Source organism: the organism of the source record quoted next, unplaced genomic scaffold (genome assembly GCF_019419815.1).
Source record: "Pyrus x bretschneideri cultivar Hongxiangsu unplaced genomic scaffold, Pyrus_bretschneideri_v1 Contig19, whole genome shotgun sequence".
Taxonomy (NCBI): Eukaryota; Viridiplantae; Streptophyta; class Magnoliopsida; order Rosales; family Rosaceae; genus Pyrus; species Pyrus x bretschneideri.
The window spans coordinates 3,189,383-3,208,132 of NW_025999490.1; the positions used below are offsets into that span (position 1 = coordinate 3,189,383).

Genomic DNA, 18,750 nt, shown 5'->3' on the forward strand with positions numbered 1-18,750 from the left:
ACTGATTACATAAAGTTGCATACAACACATCTTTTTTAATGCAAATGTCTTTGTTAGTGGTACCAAGTCAACAAAAAGAGACAACTAAAATACATATGCACTGGTCAATCAGTCAACAAACAAAAAAATGATGAAGCAAATTGCAGGTTTTCAGACTTCAGAGAGCAAGCAAGAAGTGGCAGCTCCTGTACACAATTTTTCAACCTATTTTTCAACCTATTATACCATGACATGTGTGTATATATAATTTATTTATTTATTATTAATAAAACGGTTCGGTTCCGTTCGGCCGGTTTTTGGTCATTCGAAACAGGAACAGGAACCGGAACCGGTTTGAACGGTTCGGTTCGGTTTTTCAAACTATTATCAAATAAAATTAATTTCGGGGTTTTTATTTGGAAATAACGTAAAATTAAGTGGTGGGTTGGGGAAAGTATAAAGTTGAACAAACGTGTACCGAAAACAAACAATTTCGGTGCTTTCTGCTGCTTCGTCGGAGACTCCGGAGTCGCTCTCCTCCGAACAAAATGGTCAGTTTCTTTCTCACTCCTCATCTTTCTCTCTCTTGAAATTCCAATTGATTTGGCAAATGTTTAGGGCTAGGATTAGGGTTAGGGATTAGACATTGGTATCAGCTTCTTGATCTGTTTGTGAGTGGAATAGTTGGGGTCGGATCCAAGTTCCTTAGAACAGGATCTAGCAGATCCTGCAATTTTAACATAAATGCAATGCATATTTTTGAAATTAAGGTTATATCTGTATGTACGTATATATGCTAATGCATTGTTTAATTGGAAGATAATATATTGTTCAGATTTTATGTTTGTTTGTTCTTGTTGATTTGATGCTGTTAAATGACTCAAAATTAACAGATGAATGGCATACATGGTCCCATTTGAATTTGAGCTTGCAACTGAGTTACCGTAGTGGGCCGTGATCCTGGGAAATGATTCTACTAGTTTTATGTGTTTGTTTGATCTTGTTCATGTTGTTATAAACAATGTAGTTGACATTGTAAACGGATCACACTTAAGATTTTAAGATGTTCAATATAAGCTTATAAATGAGTTAACATAACCAACTATGATCCCGCGAGATCATTTGCGTGAACTTGTAGTGGAACATATTAAGTACAATTGTGCAATCACAATGTTAGATGTACACGATAAGCATGGATGAGGGAGATATCGGACCCTTTTGTAATGGCAGTGCTAGAATCAGTTGGTGCAGTGATCCTATAATGATTCATGTTTTGCAAATCGGTTATTGGTTGTTGATTGTAGGAGTCATGCCCTTCGATAAAGAACATCCTCCTCCTTGATTCTGAAGGGAAACGTGTGGCTGTCAAGTATTATTCAGAGGAGGACTGGCCAACGAATGCTGCCAAAGAATCCTTTGAGAAAGCTGTGTTTACTAAAACTCAAAAGACAAATGCACGGACAGAAGGTAATTTAAGCTTTATTTATTTCTGTACAGGTCATATGTCATCAAATTATTCGAATCCCTATCAACTGATATCCCCTCATATGAAGCATTGTGTTGTTTTGATTCGACCTGTGTCCATATTAACTTGTTGCGTCTTCCTGTACAGCTGAGATAGCAATGTTTGAGGGCACCATTGTAGTTTACAAGTTTGTTCAAGACCTTCACTTTTTTGTTACTGGGGGTGAAAATGAAAATGAGCTCATTTTAGCCACAGTTCTCCAGGGTTTTTTTGATGCAGTCGGCATTCTCCTGAGGTCTTTGTTCCCGTCATAAAACTTGATAATTTTTACTCTCAAGTAGTTGTAATTTGATATTAATTTGGGCTTTCTTTTGTACAGAGGCAATGTGGACAAGAAGGAAGCACTTGAGAATTTGGATCTCATTTTACTATGCCTCGATGAAATTGTTGATGGCGGGTAAGCTAAACTAAAAGCTAGAATGATATAAGAACCAAGATTGTTTTAGCAATGTATATTGCTACCTTTTGTTTAGATTGGTTGTACCTTATATCTTCTACGAATCGTGACCCTCTAGACCTCAAATCTCACAGCCTGAGCCTAACTGTTTATTTTTTGTTCAGTATTGTTCTTGAGACTGATTCAAATGTTATAGCAAGTAAGGTTGCAAGTCATAGCATTGATGCTGGAGCTCCGTTGTCTGAGCAGGTATATCTGTTCGCTAGATAGTTAAACTTGACGTGTAAAAATACTGTGTCAACAACTGGATACTCCCTGCCACCAAATTTTATGTTGTTAATGTATGCATATCTCTTTTTGCAGACAATAAGCCAAGCATTAGCGACCGCCCGCGAACATCTAGCAAGATCACTTCTTAAATGATGTGTTGAAAGAGGAGAAGCAAGGAGAGAGGACATCAGTTTTGTATGTTTCTATTCCATTATTGGTGTGCTTGATTTCAAGTATCGAATTAGCTAAAAATGCTGCGATGTTATCAAATTCGATTATCTTTGTAGAACTTGGTTAATTTGGACATCGGAAATGTCAATGGTTTACAATTCAGGTTAGCGATTTAGGATACACGGTTACATCTTTTTTATGAATTGAATGCCACATGAACTCACAACGATCGTGATTGAGCTATAAACTTTGTCAATAACACTTTCCAGAACTACAATATATCCGTTATACATCTATATTTCGTGAAGGCATCACCAGGAACCATACTCTTCGTATTCTCTTCGTTTCTGTTTCCGCGAAATCTGACTGTTGGTGTATAAACGCTACACCAACAATTGTATCATACTCACTGAATCATGACATAATCTGCATCACGTAGGAAAGCATCGCCGGCTGTTGGCGGTAGACTGTTGCGAGACACATTTTTACGAACCACTTCATGATTCTCTGCCTCGTGCTGAAACATCTTAACCAACTCTTGAAGCTCCAACTTTCTAACTTCAACTTGCTCTCCAGTGACCGGTTTTTTCAACCCAAGGTAGAGCAGCCCGACCGCAATCAGTACAGTTCCTATAAAGATGAGAATGGCTGAAAATACACCAAAGGCATATGGAGCGTTATCTGCACCCGGCATTCCATCAACATTAATTCCAAATAGCCCAGTGATGACCGAGAGCACAAGGCCGCAGCCACCAAAAACAGTCAGGTTGTGCGTCACTCGAAGGCTTCGATCCTGGTTTAACATTCAGGACGATAATTTTACAGTAAAAAATCCGAACAATGAAAAGTTTTACAGTTAAAACCTAAGAATGTGTACAGACCTGTAACCATGCACGAACAGTGCTCTGCATCACGTCCTGAATGGTAAATAAGCGGCCGCGAACTGCTTCTTGTTCCTCAATCATTTCTCTTGTACTCTTTCTTATTTGCTCTAACAAGGTTCTTGCGGCATTTCCTCTCAAATGTTGGAGAAGCTCGAATACGATCTCTTCTCGTGCATGAAGTGACCACTTCACTCTGATAACCTGCAATGGAGAGTTTGCTAACAAAATCTATTAATTTGAATGGCAGGGTAACCTCAAAGGACAGTCAAACAAAATGTTTCTACTGACTGCCTCGATGCTAAACCTAAATGTTAGCTGGACTCGATTTTTCCACTTCAACAGGGAAGGGGTATTGAAGGCCATAAGGAATACGATACCACATGCATATGGTGGCTACGGGTTATATATTACGTATGCATATGGGAGTAGGGTAGATTCAGTAACATCTTAAGAAAATATATTCCTTTCCGATTGACTCAGTTTCTTGCTTCCATTTCGATGTGCAAGATCTGTACATTAGTATATCACTCAGTCACTCACACAGCCGCACCCCAACGGCTAATAGAAGCCATTGTCTTACTAGGAGTGAGATCCAACGGCTCATAGAATCCATTGTCTTACTAGAAGTTCAGGCTGTTCATCTTTGCTAAATCCTTTCAACAAGAATAAACACAAATATATAATCGAGCGATTTTCACATCAACTGGAATTTGCTAGCAAGGAGATACAGCATACCTGTGTCGATAGCTTTCTGATTTCTTGGTTGAGGATTACAGTGAAAAGATTCATATCCTCATGGTTTCTCCTATTAAAAAAAGAAGGTAAAGTCATAAGTGAAGTACAAACTAAATAGTAATTAACGACGTAATGTTACTTTACGAGGAACGGTTGTATGCATATGGAAGAACCTGTCCATAAATTTTAATTCAACCTCATCTGCTGCTCCAAATATGGACTTACGGAATAACCTGAAACAGCGGAGACATTTAAGGCAACCACAAGTTAAGAGAATAAAAAATGACAAACATGTAACAATGCATACATAACATTATGGACAACGGAAGAGAATTAGTTGTGGTACATGCATGAGCCAACACCAATAATTGATGTGCCATTTCCACAGTAGGTAGGCTGCTGTAATGTTGCTAAATTAGAACGACCGTATTTGCTAAATCAGAACGATAGTGTTAAAGTTACCTGTCATCCCATCGAGAAAGGCGGCAAGCTAGATGTGCTATGACTTCATGCACTGTTCTTGGTGCATTATAGCCTCCAGTTGAAAGAAGTTCCTAACCATATCAAAGGATTAAACCACCAATTTTTAAGTTCAATGCACAAACAACGTAACACAGTAAGAAGATCAAAGCCACTGAAAGGATCAATCAAGGATGAACAACCTGAACTTCTGTGATACCCAACACATTTATACTTGACACCGAGCCTTTAATATGCAAAACCGTTACAAGGAAGTTTTGCGCTTGCCACGATCGAAGTACAATGGGGACATCATCCTCATCAATAAATGGATTCCCAGCAGACTGACCCAAAAGCTCAAATAGCAACCCCCCAGCAACCCTAACTGGGACCTGGATAGAGGCATCAAAGCATGTTCAAAATCAACTCTTCAACAAAACCAGATTCCGAAAAAGTTTGAGCTGAAAGCCAGTCACTTTGTTACAATCCTGCGAATTACTGCAACAGGCTTACAAACCAATACTACTAATTATTTAGCAATTTCAGATATAACAAACGCAATTTACCTCGTATAGCAGGTGCTTCATCCGGTCACTGATAAGTCGACTTTCATCTCTTAAAGCTAAGCCAACTGCAGGGTGAAGCCACTGGGCATTCCTGAGCCATGCTTCAACCGTGGGGTGGCCTGCAGAGACATGGCACCACCAAATGGGCCCTGCCGGACGCTCCCAATACGGAGCTGCTAAATCTGCAACAGTCAAGTCATCTTCACCATCCATCCCAACCTGCTGCGAGGGCCAACTAGCATTTGCTTGCACAGTTTGTACAATTTCCGAAATCCTAACCCACCCAATTGGAACCCAATGACCACCCTCAAATCTTTCGATATCCTGAACTTGGCCTGATTGCTGGCTTCTATCTTCCATTTGGGATGGAGAATCAGAAAATCCGTAAGAAGGAACGCACACCCTTTCTTGCTCACCATCTGCTTGTTGTTTGATCGGGATCCTTGGACCAGGTTTTGAACTGTTTGGTTTCTTCCGGCTCCGAATAAACTCAAAAGCACAAATAAGCCCATCTTTCCAAAGATCACTCCCAGGCATTGGATCTCTACTAGGACTATTTCTATGGTTATCCAGTTTCTTCGTGTTATTGCAATGGGAAGAAGAACCGTTCTCCCCCACCCTACTCTTTCTCTGTTCCATCAGTGCACATAGCAATCAGCTAATATTCTCAGAAGCCCAAGGAGAATGGACAATCACAATGTTCAGTTGCAATTCTTGATCACAGCTAAATACTGCAATGTTTGGAAAGATTATCAAAACCTGACTACAATTAAATAATGAATTATAATTTCAGTCCATGGATTGCAGTCTGCAGTTTGCATTCATAATTTGGGACAGCATAACTGATAAAGATTCAAACTTTCCATCTCTGAGTATCAAAAACTTACAGACATTGCAACCTGCAAGGCTCCAAGTCCAAGCTAAACAAGGAAACAGAAGAACTTGCAAGCAAACAAATAAAATCTACCCACACAAGCAAACAGACCCAGAAAACAAATATAAGAAATACCCAAGAAACAAAAATCAAGTGGGAGAGAGAGAAAATTGTCCCTGAAAAATTAGAGGGCAAAAAAAATGATGAATTTAAATGGTCAATTATGGGTTTTTGAGTGAATAAAAGATGATTTCTATCTCTGTTAATTATTATGAGGAAATGAGATGAGAGGAGGAGCTTACCCAGGAAAGAAGGTAACAGTGTTGCTCAAATCCAAAAAGGCAATGCCTTTGTTTGATTTCTGCAGGAGAAAATGTTGAAAAACTTTAACTATGCGAAAAAGGGAAGGACGTGGAAAGGCTACGAACGTTGTTTTCTTGTAGGTGGTGTGCATTTACACCGCCATAATTGTTCTAATACACCGCCACCCACAAAACACCCTCCAAGCCTAATGGGATAAATCTGTTACGGCACGTCTTGATTCTATTTTTGGTATCACACGACTAAAATGACATTATAAGTCTTTTCGATTTTCAAAAGAGCTGGTTTTGAAAATTTGGAATCCTAGGTGAGCCTTCGAAGTGAGGTCATAGATTCTTTGACGTCTGACCCTTTATACATTGTATGTATAATAAAAAATTTGTTAGATATATGAAAAAATTTATTTTTAGATCAACTATCATTAAAAATTAATATAAAAAAAATATATATATATACAAACATTACTTAAATATTTAGACACAAATGTACTAATTAAGTTTACATAATCTAATTTTTTAACCAATCCTTTATCAATTGATAAAATAATTAGCTCATTCAGTTTTTCTTATAACATAGTTGATCAAAAATAAGATTTGAATTTTAATTTTGAAAAACTTCTTTTCACATAGGCAATTGTAATTGGTATTACAACAAATTTCTATAAACAAAGACTCAAAAACTCAAACTTTGTAAACTTGCTATTTGAACCGACACAAAGTTTTAATGTTAACATATATGGGTAGTGTTAAGAAGATAAAATTAATAAATAAATAATATGTCATCAATAAGAATAAGCATGTTTATTAATTCTTAAGTAATAAATCAATTATCAACTTACATGTTCTTTAATTTACACGATATTAGGAGGCCCTTAGGGCCGACCCGTAGCACAACAATTGAAAAACCGGTAGGATCGTATACGAAGGTTAACGAAGTCTTGCGGGTCGACTACATCACCAGCCGTCGGGGGTAAATTACTCCGAGACACTTTGTTACGAACCCCGGCAGTGTTTCTCTCGAGCTGAAACTCCTTAACTAACTTTTGAAGCTCCAACTTTCTGTCTCGAACTTGCTGTTCTGTGACAGGCTTTTTCACCCCAAAGTAGAGCAACCCGAGTGCAGTCAGGACGACTCATGGAACGACGAGGAGGGCTGAAAACAAACCGAAAGCATAGGGTGCGTTCTTTGTCCCGGGGATTCCATCGACATTGACTCCAAATAGGCCGATGATGGTGGAAAGGACAAGGCCGCAGCCGCCGAAGATAGTCAAGTTATGCGTCACTCGAAGGCTTCTATCCTGCATTAACTTTGAGGAGACGATGAATAATAATAGGAAATTTTAACGAACAACTCCTGGTAATATTTATTTTAACGAAAAATTTACATTAAAAAGTCAATCCTGATATTATTTATTTTACTTTTTATTTTTTTTTTTAACGTTAAACCCTTTTAATTAGTTTTCCTATAATAATGTTACTTTAGTCTAAATAAGGGTTTTCAATTGCACTGTTTAAATGAACAGTGTTTGGGACCAAATTTCATTTTATTTACGACCATGCCACTGAGTTCTTCTACCACTGCTTTTGCTGCTGGGTTAGTTCGTTTTGGGCTGTGTTTGCTGGGCTTACCTCAGTTGTTAATGAGGCCGGCCCTTTGGGTGTTCAAATGACGAAAATATTCATCTAGGGTTAGGATCACGCGGCTAGAATTAAAGAGTTGCAGGCCACTTTTGTCATCTTAATTTTGGGATTGGGATTGATGGTGAGGGCAGACAGAGTGGCCACGCCACCTGCAGAGGGAGAGAGCGATAGAGAGATTTCGTGCGGATCTCCGATTCAGGAGTGGGAGGGTGACAGTGAGAGAAACCGAGAGAGAGATTTCGTGCGGATATTCCAATTGTTCATTGATTCTGAGGTTGCTACAAAGTCTTTTTCGTTGCTTTGTGTGGAAACTATTCATGCATGTTAAATTCGACGCCCACAGCAAAGCGCGGGCATATTTTCTAATGGAATCTAACGAAAATAAAGGTTTCCAATTTATGTTGCCAGGCAGTAAAAAAGTGGCCAGAGTGAAAACAAGCTACAACCGACTGCTTTCCCTCAAAAAATAGACATTTGATACTCCAGAACAAGTGAGAACCAACCATTATCAATATCGAGACCGAAAGTAAAAGGTTTAATGGTCCACATACAAGGGTAAAGCCACGAATAATCACATACAGAAAACAACCATCAGCATTATATTGGCCTCCATATGCAACTCAGGAATGCGCATGAGATAGTTCGCATTTATTTTCCCTTGAGCTAATAATGGAGATGAGATTGGAGGAAAGTGAAACACTTTTTACCTTTCCATGTTTGATTCCGAGGGATTTGGGCTTAGATGAAATGGAGGCGTGGCTCTTTGAAATTCGAAGCGAGAGGGCGAGACTTGCAGACATGGAGGTGTGGGTTGTTTTGGTTTTGGATTGCAGGTGGAAATGACCAAAAGCGAGAGAGGCTTGAGTGAAGCAGCTTCCACAGAGAGAGGCCAACGGCTGCATTTGTTAGGGTTTGACACACGTGGGTGTGTTTCGTGCACAGCTCAGCTTGTACCCCGAGGTTTGAGTTCGAATCCAGCTGCCAAATCACGACCTTTTGATATCATTTTCCTCAAGTCCAGCGGCGGCACCGCAATCTATCTCGTCCGTCCATCCGTACAGTCGAACCGACGGAGGCGGTTCAACAATCGGCCCGTCATTTTTGTTCCACAAATCTTCTGCACCTTCCTTCCTTCATGGATTGGCAGGTGCCGGTTGGGGTTCATCGGGTTGTGGCCGGTTCCCGAATTCGAAAAGGAAGAGAAAAAGAAAAGAAAATAAGAGACGCTTACCAGAAGCCTCTAGAAAAGAAAAGCAGAGGAAGAAAAGGGAAAAAGTCGAGGAAAAAAAAAAAGGAGAAAAAGAAGAGAAAAGAGAGTAGGAGGGAGAGAGAAGTAGAAGAACCATGAAAAGCAAATTAAAACAGAAGAACCAACCAACAAGCAAATAACAAATGCTAAAGTTTACCTAAAGAAACAAGAGAACAACCATGAAAAGCAAAACCATGTGAAAAGTTAGAAGAAAGGTACGTAATGAAGAAAAGAGAAGTGCTTGTGCGACAATAAAACAAGAGAGGGAGAAGCTTAGGCCATATTCAATCAAAGAGGGTCAAAAGGTTCTCCTTAGCCTTATGGTGCTATAAAAAATTATATTTTAATAAACAGTATTGGGCCATATTTTATACCATCTCCTACAGAGGAGACCAAAGATCCATAGGCGAAACATAACTCTTTGACAAAAAATCATCTCCAACTGAGGGGGACAAATAGTCATAGACTTAACATAATTTATTATTTTAATTAAATTAATACGGTTAAATTAAACTATCATATTAAAATAAGATTTTCAGACATATTTTGAGTGTCACTTATCGCCAATGAATAAGCCTCCAGATTTCTTATTTTTATATATTCTCAATAATTTTTTGGATAGGACTTCAAGTGACATGTCGCTAACGTGAGTAACTTTTCAGATTTCTTATATTTATGTAATCTTAATAATTTTTCTGATAGGATTTCGAGTGCCACATGTCGAGATGTAATGGGTTGTGAAAATTTTAGATAGGATTCTTATCCACGTGACACTTCTTATTTTCAGCTTTCAATGTTGTATGAATGGTGTAGGTATTTATAGGAAAAAAATTTAAAATTCATCCCAAAAAAAAATTCAAATTCCAACACTAACCTGACGTTAGCTAGCCGTTGCTAACTGGTGTCATGATGATGCTAGGTAGGCGTTGGCATTCAAATGGGCTGAGCTAGAGTGCTGGCAAAATGTCAAGCTTAACATTCTAGAGCTAGATGGCTGGCAAAATGTTAAGCTTGACATTCTAGTGTTGGATGGCTGGTTGGAAATAGCCAGCCCGCTGGCTTGATTTGAGCCCGGTGGGGTCCACAAGCTCTTTGACCTAGCCTTTAGTTGGAGACGATTTTCGTGTCATTCCAAGCTATTTTTAGCTATATAATCTTTTGACCGGATCGGTTGGAAATGTTCTTGGTTACTTACCACAAAATGAAGGTGGCAGGGTGAAGTTCAATTTAATTTCCATTCTTTTTCTGAGAAATGTTTAAAGCTTGGAACTTTTAAGTTGTAGGAAGCTCCTCAATTCATTTGAGTTTGAATTCCTTTTTAGAAAGACAATAAGTGGATTGTCCGACAATTCTGTCCCACTTCTTAGGAAACAAGCTCTATATGTAGGTCAGACAGGCCTCGCTCTTTAGTCAGTGAGTTCGACAGTCCGTCTGATTCAACTGTCGAACATAAATTATTCTACCGTTTGACCAAAAAAAATTTTATTAGATCAGGAACTTGTCTCGATAGTCGATGAGTTCGACAGTTCACCTGATTAACTAGTTGAGCATAAAAAATTCTTCTCCCGTTTGATCAAATATAATATTACTAGATTAAGAGCTAGTTAATAAACCTGCAAGCGTTTTCTATGCATTGTGATTTACTCTCTAATTTGTATTTAGCTAGGAAATGCACAAATTTCATTCGGAGGAGACTACGGGAAAACAAAAAACACAACTGAACAAGCAAACAGGAGAGAAAAGAAACGAAAAGGATCGTAGTAAAATATCCACTAATCCAAATTAGCACACTTGTTTTTACCTAAGGTAACAGGTTAAACATGGTGAGCAAGAAAACAATATCTAGAAATACAATCTCTCTCGTGGCACAGGCACAGGCACGGGGACAGGGACAGGGCAGCAGCCAAGCCAAGCTCTCTTCCTCTTATGACCAAATAATGATACATGATGACGATTATTCCGACCGCAGTAAACGCCTCTGATCGGCCACTTTCAAACTCACTACGTGACCCCAAAAAAACCTTGAGGAGAGGGAGGAGATGACTGGGAATTAGTAGCTGTTCTGCCATAGCTGCTGTTGCGACTGCTTCGAGGGTTGGCCACCTTGTGAGCCGCCCAGGGATGCGTCCCTCGAACTTTGCTGCTGCTGGTGTTCTAGGGACATCCCGGTTTGAGAGTGATAAAAGTTAGGGTAACCGAGAGTTCCAGCATACTGCTGTGAAGGCGGTGGTTGCTGAGCTTGCCGGAACCCTGCGTGCTGTTGATTCTGCCCCTGAAAGCTGTAATAGTTGCTGGCTGGAACAGCGGACATTGCTCGGGAACCAGGTCCATGAACCCACATGCCCGAGTTATCATTTTGCTGCTGACAAAGAAAAAAGAACAAGAAGAATGAGTTTTACTGATTGCAGAATAGTAGTTGTTTGCTTTGAGAATATACTGTTAAACGAACGAAAGGATAAGCACTTTCATGAGTTTTTAACCAAGATAACAAATTACCTGCTGAAGTGAGATCAAATGGCTATTGTCCTTGTACTGAGGGTTTACAACATCGTCATAGCCCATCGTAGTGCCTGTAGGTGCTGAGGGTGGATTCAAAGGAAAGTTTCCACCAGGAATGCTGGTTGAACTGCTGAACCCATAACCTGGCGGAATATTAGCAGACTGAGGCAAACTGCTAACAGAGACGCTATTTTTATACTGTGGGAGAACTGCAGCCAGAGACTGATGATATGTGCTGTTACCAGCAAATTGCTGCTGGAAAGCTGACGGCATATATGTGTAGCTCTGAGGCAGGAAAGGATAACCGATCATGTTTGAAAAATGCCCTAGCGGAAGAGTAGGTTGAGAATAAGGGTGCACAGCAAGGTGTTGTGGAAGAGCTGGTCCAGTAGCAACATTAGCACCAGGCAGGCCCTGTGGAGTAGGCTGAGGTGCAGAAATACCACCCGCTCTCAATGCCTGTGTATCCACAATAAAACAATTGGAAGAAAATTTGAGATCTCTAATATGTCCGGATTTGATCAGAGCAATAGAGAAATAAGTTGACCAAAAAAACCTCGAACAAGAACAATTTCGTTATATGGACTTTTCGTACATAACAAACAATTTCAAGAAGATTTCCACAGCAATGGAACATACACACGAAATACAGAAAACAGAGGCAACTAACCAAAGAAAATGTGCAGGCTGACAAGAATATGTAATTAGAACGGATGAGTAGTGAATATTTCCCTTAAGAAACTAGGGATATAACTTTAGCAGAATGATGATGAGTTAGCACAAGACAACCAATTTCACAAATAATCCATGGCCTCTATATAACATAATGAATACAATGCAAAATTTCAGCCAACTTAAACTAGTTTGACCATGTTACATTAAGTTTCTTGGATTTAAGCATGAATCTCGGTCAACAAGAATGTGTTTACATCTGCATGTAATTCTTTTTCTTTCCAAGCATAAGAAACGTACATCCACAATGTAAGTTGTAAAACTGTTCTAGTATTTTTATGCCAGTCAAACTATCAACTAAAAGAATAATTGATAGGCTTAATACACAATATAAAGGAAGAAACCTCTGCCATGGAGATGGTGGGACCGCTGATAGAAGAAGCCGCACTGCCATACTTTGTGGGCATAGATTGGGTCATGGGGAATGGTGAGTATGGAAAATCCTCCCTTGCAGCTTGAGCACTTGAAGCTAACAGAGTGCTGGGCAATGAATTTGTATATGCCTGCTTTAAAGAAAATATGAGAAACGAGAATCAACTAACGGTAACAAACATACCAACAGAACCGAATGATCTAAAGTATGATGATACTAAAGGTTAAGCTTCATCTCATGCCCCTTTTATCTTCCCAGTTTTAATTTTCCAATGCTTATGTAATGTATATAACAATGTGAACATACAGACAAAACACACTCGCAACACTTGGTAATTAAAAAAAAAAAAAAAACATACAATACATCCAGCACTAGCATTACATGTGATGTATATAATGATGTGAATCTAAAGACTCCAACGCTCGATCTAAAGGCTCTAAACATGTAAGATCTCCAGGTCCAATGATGTTGCCATCCCAACCAACTGGCAATATATTGCTCAAACCAGAATCAATTATTATGTGGAGATTGCAATATTACCTCAAAACAATTAACACAACAAATAAAATAAAATAAAATAGTTCACTGCCTTACCATCACATTCGAAAAAGGAGCCATATTCTGCATCTGCGAGCTTGTCTGTTGGTGAGAAAATGCCGCATCCAATTGTTGGGAGTTCTCATATGCAAATCCAGGTGCAGAAGAGAACACATATTGATTCCCCTGATCAGGTTCATGGGTTTCTTGTTTCAAGATCTCCGCTTGTGAAACTGAAGGAGATTCATAATCTCCAGCACTGGCTACAGTTCTATGAACTAGATTTTCGTCCGAGGCATTCATGAGATGCTCATCTCCATAATACTCAGGATTTCTGCAGGAAAAAAAAAAAAATTCTTAAGATGGTGCTAAACAACCAACAATAAAATCAAGGGAATTATTATCACCAGGTCATACCTTGCATCTGAGTGTGCAATTGCAGAAACATCTACGGCCCCAGATGTCTCTTCAAAGTTGCTTTCCTGTGGCTCCGAAGCAAATGAATCGGAGCTAGGAAGAGCAGGATCTGGGCCAGATCGGAAACTTCCAAAGCTCAAGTTCAAGACATCTGGAGTATGAAGCTGAAGGTGATTAGGAATGACCACAGGAGGTTTTTCTTCTTCAGGAGCTGCTCCCCTATCATCGTTTTGTAAATTAAGTTGCTGCAAGTTTGCAGCCACTGATGACACATCTTCTTCAGCTGGGGAAAAAAAGGGAAGACAATTTCTTAAAAACGGCATTCAGCATTCTGGAATTTATTAAAGTTTAAATTAGCAACCTCACTATCCAGAGAAAAAATTAGTTAGAATTTATGGAAAAGCAAAAAACTGTTCAGGTCAAAATCCACCAAATTAGAGTATTAAGCTTTTCTTCCCCGATTCAAGATACTAACTTCAAAGCACATGTTGCAACTGAGTTTTCAGTTACAAATAACCCCCCTTAAAATACTCTTCGCAGAGTAACATAAACCTTCATCACAATATTTCCATATCTTTATGCCATGTTCGTATTGAAATATATAGTGGAACTTTGAGAAAAATATAGGTCAGAAAGAACAGCGGAAAAAGACGTCGCAGGACAACCCCAAGTAAAAAAAAAAAAAAAAAAAAAAAACCTATCTTGTTACCTTCATTCTCCTCGAAAGCATGCCTCTGTGGTTGGTAGGAATTTATGTCTTCATACAAGTTATTATCAAAATTAGATGCACCTCCGGAATTATCTTCTTGTAAATGTCTACCAGATACAGAAGTAGGCTCATTATGGCTTGGAAGTGCCTCAACAGAATCATCTTCTTCCACCTCAACCTCATCTATCTGGGATCTTATATGTTGATTAACTCTATCGATGGGCAAGTTAGATGAATCAGCATACAGCTCAGAGTTTGTGGGTGCCCCAAGAACAGAGGACATGCTAACAGATGGTGGATCAATCAAGGGCCACTCATCATTGGTCGCTGACAACTTCGGAACATGATCTTGCGGTGAATGCAAATTGTAATGCAATGATGCTGCAGGAGGTGCCCCATCATGATGATTACCACTATGATTATGGGGGTTTGGCAAGGTGGTAGCCTTGGCTTGCGGCCTGCCCATCTTAACAATGTCGGCCATGGATACTTGACCTGGAACCCCTCCCCATGCAGACTGATATCCTGAAGAAGGCTGTGAGAATGACGATATTCCATCATCTGTGCTCAATGTTGGCACTTTGTTTTCACTCCCCACAGAATCGCTGCAACAGATTTACAAACAGATGAGCAACACATCGAATATGCATCATCCCCATGTTTTTAACATGAATAGCAACATGAATAGCAATCTATACCACCCCAAGGGCTATGGAAGTAATAAAAAAATGATCAGCTAGAGAAAAACTGCTAGAGACAAACAGACATGCAAACAAACCATGTACGATTAATGTAGAGCATGTTTTCACAAACATATGAAGATGAGGGAACTTCCTCTGCAATTTTCACGTCAAGACTCGAGACATAAAAAAGGCCTAATTGCATTATTTACTTCTTTTACAATTGAAGTATGTCCAGAAGAGCATTAATATATTGAACAGAAAGTTGTTAGAAATGAAGTGACCTGTAACAGTGAAAGTTTAAGTGCGACGAGACACTCAACAGATAAAGGCTTTCTTTGAAAAATTCAAATACAAGTTTAAAAAAGAGAACCAAAGAACATGAACAAACAGATGAGGGTTAGCAACTTTCTCAAAATTAATAATTATATTATTTAGTTGCATTTTATGCTTCTAAATCAGAGAAAGAACTATCAATTTGAGGTTTTATAGTTACAACCTGTAGGATGTAGGTCGTCGACCTGTGTGATGTCCTGCCATGCCAGGCGCAGAACCTGGATAAGCATGTGTCCCATTTTCCTTCTTGTATGCAGACTTACCATGCGAAAAACCAGAATCTGAGGGGGCAAAGAAACGCATAGGTGAGACTAAGTTTATCAACATTCTGTAGAAATTTTCGAACTGTGTAAACAGTATTATCCAACTTTAATTGCATCGGTCTGCCACATACCATTAGAGCTAAAGTGGTTTGATCCGCCACGTGCAGAATAACGGTCACCACCTCTAGCACCATAACTTGAAGTGTTACTTGCCCCACGGGACCTGGAATCTGTCGGCTCCTTACTCTGAAGAAAAATATGAGTGTGTGTGCGTGTGTGTTACGTTAGAAAGGATAGGATAACATAAAATCTTCTCAGTACATAAACCATGAAGAGAGCAAGGATGGGAGGTAAATGACAGAACATGAACTTGAAATTAGGCAAATGACACGCACGGACCTCTTTTTTCTTTTCTCGTTTGCTCTTCACTTCATGAAAAGGATCTACACAAGTTATAAGTTTTACATCAGAAGCAGTTTCAACAAAAAACATACACACACACACACACCAAATCACGTTCATATAAGCACTAAGACCTCCACATACTCAACCTACGAAACCAAAAATACAGAAAAGAGATCATATTTCAACTTTCAACCACGATTTTGCCGAGCAAGAATCACAAGAAGCATGCTTCAAGGACATAATTGATGTTTTAAACAACAAAACTCTTAAAAAACTCATTGATTTCATTTCTTCCAAAGCATGATTTTTCAAACAAGATGAGTGAACGAGTGCAAGTGAGAAAGATGGGAACCCAGAAAATAACTAAATAAACAAAAACCCAAAAGGGGGAAACAGCCCAGCAAAGCATGACATATATATTTTTCGAAAATTGAAAGACCAAATAGTAGGGAAAGCACAAAACTTGATAAATCAAATGAACAATTTCCTTCAACCCAATAAATATTATTCCTTTTATAATCCAGAAAATCTACTGGACTGTCACCAATACTACAGCTATGCCTCAGTCCAATACTAACTTTTTGATTTGCCCTAAAATAGAAAAAAACCCGAAACTTCAAATTCAAAATAAAAATTTGACAAATAAATTTCAAAAGAGAGAAGATTTTAGAGAGAGAAAGTGAGGAGAGAGAGAGAGAGAGGGATAGGGGGTGGACCTTGGGCCAGGAGGCGATTGACGGCCTCGTTAGGGTCCATGTTACAGTCTTTAAGCATAGCGTAGATCTCTTGCTCAGTGCAGTTATTCACAATCTCCTTCAAGCTCTGCACCATCTTCCGAGACCCCGCCGGTATGCCGGAAATCCCAGTATTGCCCTTGCCATTGCTGGCCACGCCTCCGCCGCCTCTCCCGCTCATTCTCTCTCTCTCCTCTTCTGTGAGAAAACCCTTACTAGATCTGAGACTGCCGATACGGCGACGTATTGGATTTACAGCTGTTCGTCTCCCTCTCTCTGAGTTTCCGCCGCTGCTGCCAAACAGAACGCAAGGAGGAAGAAGATGAAGATAAAAATCCAAAATCTCTCTCCTCTCTCTCTCTCTCTCTCTCTCTCGGCACCGAAAACCTTTCCTTTCGCTCTTTCTTTTTTCTTTCCTCTGTGAGTGTGCAGATTTTTTAATTAATTATTATTTTCGGCTTCACAAATTTAAAACCCCACTAAAGTAATTATATAGTGATTAGTCCTTAGGGCGGACATGGATCCTCAAGATCCTCTTTGTAGGATTCAAGGATGAATCAATCGTGTTCGTTTATCATATATTATAAAATCATTTTTCGTTAGATATTATTTATATTTATTTTTAAATTAAAATTTTAAAATAATTTATAACTATAACATGTACGATAAACGGATACGATTGATTGATCTTCTAAATCTCTACAAAGAAAATCCGAAGAGGCACCTATTCCCCCTAGGTCATTACTAAAACAAATTATAAATTATAAATATTTTTTTTTGAAGCACAAAAAAAAAAATATATATATATATATATATATATAATTTGACTTTTTGTTAATTGGCATCAACCTATCTTTGTCTCATACCAATAATTTAGCACTACAATGTCAAATTATCTTACACATAATATGAACCGTCACAAGTGGCTTTGTGGTTAGAAACAAATTTTAAACCCGTATTTTATGTAGTATGTTTTGAGTTTGATTCTTGACACATTTGAATCATAATATATTCCACATAGCACGTTTTGTGTTTGCTTTATAACACTCCTGAATCACACGACGATGACGAATACCATCTCCAACCCTTGGATTAAACTTAAAATTTATAATTTAAACTAACTCAATCTTTCTCCAATAGATGAGCCTAAAATAAGTTTTGGGTTAAAAACTAAAATTTGGGCAAATTTAACCCTGAATTTAGACCAAATTAAACCCTAAATTTAGGTTTTAAACTAACTCAATCATTATTCAATAGTTGAGACTAAGATATATTTTTTAGTTAAAACCTAAAATTTGGGCAACTTTAAATTTTTAAATACATTACATCTAAATTTTTAAAATTTAGGCAACTTTAAAGTAAAATGGCTGGTCCACCAAAATTTAGGTTTTTTTTTTTTTTTTTTGGGAACAAATGATGTATCTATAAAATGAGGTTAGAGAGTAAATGTGACAGCCCATCCCGAATTATTCATACCGTAGGTGTGAAATGACGATTTTGCCCTTGGTGGGTATTTGTCAACTGACATACCTCGACCAAAATCAAGGTGTGCTGGGCATCACATTTGTAAGGGTTTTGAGTCCTGTCCGTACAAGTGAGAAGGAAAGAGAGAGAGAGAGAGTTCGAGACAAAAAGAGATACACGGGGGAAGGAGATGATGTGGATGTGGATGAGTGTGTGGTCTAGATGCAACCAACAAAACCACAAAACAATCACCCCAAAATGACAAATACCCACCAAGGGCAAAATCGTCATTTCATAGCTACGGTACGAATAATTCGGGACAGGCTGTCACAACTTTTCAAACTGACACACCCCGACCGAAATCAAGGCTTGTTGGGCGTCACGCCTTGATTTTGGTCGGGATGTGTTAGTTTGGTATCAAAGCACAGAAAGCCTAAGAGCAGTCCAGAAGAACGAATACTAATTACACAACACCCAAAGGTGATCCTACATTTATCATCTCCTTCCCCCGTGTATCTTTCTCTATCTTGA

General features: G+C 38.8%; 3 protein-coding genes and 1 long non-coding RNA gene across 9 annotated transcripts; 1 reads left to right on the forward strand and 3 right to left on the reverse strand.

Annotated features, from left to right (window-relative positions):
- Window positions 1–374: 374 nt before the first annotated feature.
- Window positions 375–2,509, forward strand: LOC125476341 (coatomer subunit zeta-2-like). Its single transcript, XM_048582241.1, has 6 exons — window positions 375–530; window positions 1,284–1,446; window positions 1,592–1,739; window positions 1,824–1,901; window positions 2,066–2,150; window positions 2,265–2,509. Exons 1-6 carry the CDS (start codon window positions 528–530, stop codon window positions 2,322–2,324), a joined length of 537 nt encoding a protein of 178 aa, XP_048438198.1. The 5' UTR covers window positions 375–527; the 3' UTR covers window positions 2,325–2,509.
- Window positions 2,510–2,577: 68 nt separating this feature from the next.
- On the reverse strand, window positions 2,578–6,344 carry LOC125476340. 3 transcript variants are annotated; one of them, XM_048582238.1, is made up of 8 exons: window positions 6,163–6,344; window positions 4,987–5,717; window positions 4,624–4,812; window positions 4,424–4,515; window positions 4,135–4,194; window positions 3,962–4,031; window positions 3,224–3,427; window positions 2,578–3,135 (listed from the first exon to the last, which is right to left on the reverse strand). In XM_048582238.1, the coding sequence occupies exons 2-8, from the start codon at window positions 5,623–5,625 to the stop codon at window positions 2,749–2,751; spliced, it is 1,641 nt and encodes a 546-aa protein (XP_048438195.1). In that variant the 5' UTR covers window positions 5,626–5,717; window positions 6,163–6,344; the 3' UTR covers window positions 2,578–2,748. The 3 variants fall into 3 exon arrangements, with proteins under 3 accessions (XP_048438195.1, XP_048438197.1, XP_048438196.1); XM_048582240.1 differs by having other exon boundaries at window positions 4,987–5,616; window positions 6,163–6,343; XM_048582239.1 differs by lacking the exon at window positions 6,163–6,344 and adding an exon at window positions 5,874–6,134.
- Window positions 6,345–6,944: 600 nt separating this feature from the next.
- On the reverse strand, window positions 6,945–9,425 carry LOC125476482. The gene is made up of 2 exons (XR_007257745.1): window positions 8,529–9,425; window positions 6,945–7,487 (listed from the first exon to the last, which is right to left on the reverse strand). It is a non-coding gene; the product is annotated as an uncharacterized LOC125476482 (long non-coding RNA).
- A 1,382-nt stretch (window positions 9,426–10,807) lies between these two features.
- LOC125476342 lies at window positions 10,808–17,203 on the reverse strand. 4 transcript variants are annotated; one of them, XM_048582242.1, is made up of 10 exons: window positions 16,738–17,203; window positions 16,016–16,059; window positions 15,748–15,862; window positions 15,517–15,634; window positions 14,338–14,942; window positions 13,629–13,911; window positions 13,269–13,545; window positions 12,646–12,807; window positions 11,567–12,028; window positions 10,808–11,432 (listed from the first exon to the last, which is right to left on the reverse strand). In XM_048582242.1, the coding sequence occupies exons 1-10, from the start codon at window positions 16,934–16,936 to the stop codon at window positions 11,121–11,123; spliced, it is 2,577 nt and encodes an 858-aa protein (XP_048438199.1). In that variant the 5' UTR covers window positions 16,937–17,203; the 3' UTR covers window positions 10,808–11,120. The 4 variants fall into 4 exon arrangements, with proteins under 4 accessions (XP_048438199.1, XP_048438201.1, XP_048438202.1 ...); XM_048582244.1 differs by having other exon boundaries at window positions 10,808–11,429; window positions 16,738–17,202; XM_048582245.1 differs by having other exon boundaries at window positions 10,808–11,429; window positions 12,646–12,804; window positions 16,738–17,201.
- Between the last annotated feature and the right edge of the window lie 1,547 nt (window positions 17,204–18,750).

Excerpts from the sequence above, each read along its gene's own strand:
- LOC125476341 (XM_048582241.1), top strand. Across the intron at positions 1,447-1,591 it reads GACAAATGCACGGACAGAAG|CTGAGATAGCAATGTTTGAG; the intron begins GTAATTTAAGCT and ends CTTCCTGTACAG. Across the intron at positions 1,902-2,065 it reads GATGAAATTGTTGATGGCGG|TATTGTTCTTGAGACTGATT; the intron begins GTAAGCTAAACT and ends TTTTTTGTTCAG.
- LOC125476340 (XM_048582238.1), bottom strand. The coding sequence starts at position 5,625 with ATGGAACAGAGAAAGAGTAGGGTGGGGGAGAACGGTTCTTCTTCCCAT. Across the intron at positions 4,813-4,986 it reads TGAAGCACCTGCTATACGAG|GTCCCAGTTAGGGTTGCTGG; the intron begins GTAAATTGCGTT and ends GCCTCTATCCAG. Across the intron at positions 4,516-4,623 it reads TGGGTATCACAGAAGTTCAG|GAACTTCTTTCAACTGGAGG; the intron begins GTTGTTCATCCT and ends TGATATGGTTAG.
- LOC125476342 (XM_048582242.1), bottom strand. The coding sequence starts at position 16,936 with ATGAGCGGGAGAGGCGGCGGAGGCGTGGCCAGCAATGGCAAGGGCAAT. Across the intron at positions 16,060-16,737 it reads CAATCGCCTCCTGGCCCAAG|ATCCTTTTCATGAAGTGAAG; the intron begins GTCCACCCCCTA and ends TAACTTGTGTAG. Across the intron at positions 14,943-15,516 it reads CGACGACCTACATCCTACAG|CGATTCTGTGGGGAGTGAAA; the intron begins GTTGTAACTATA and ends AATCTGTTGCAG.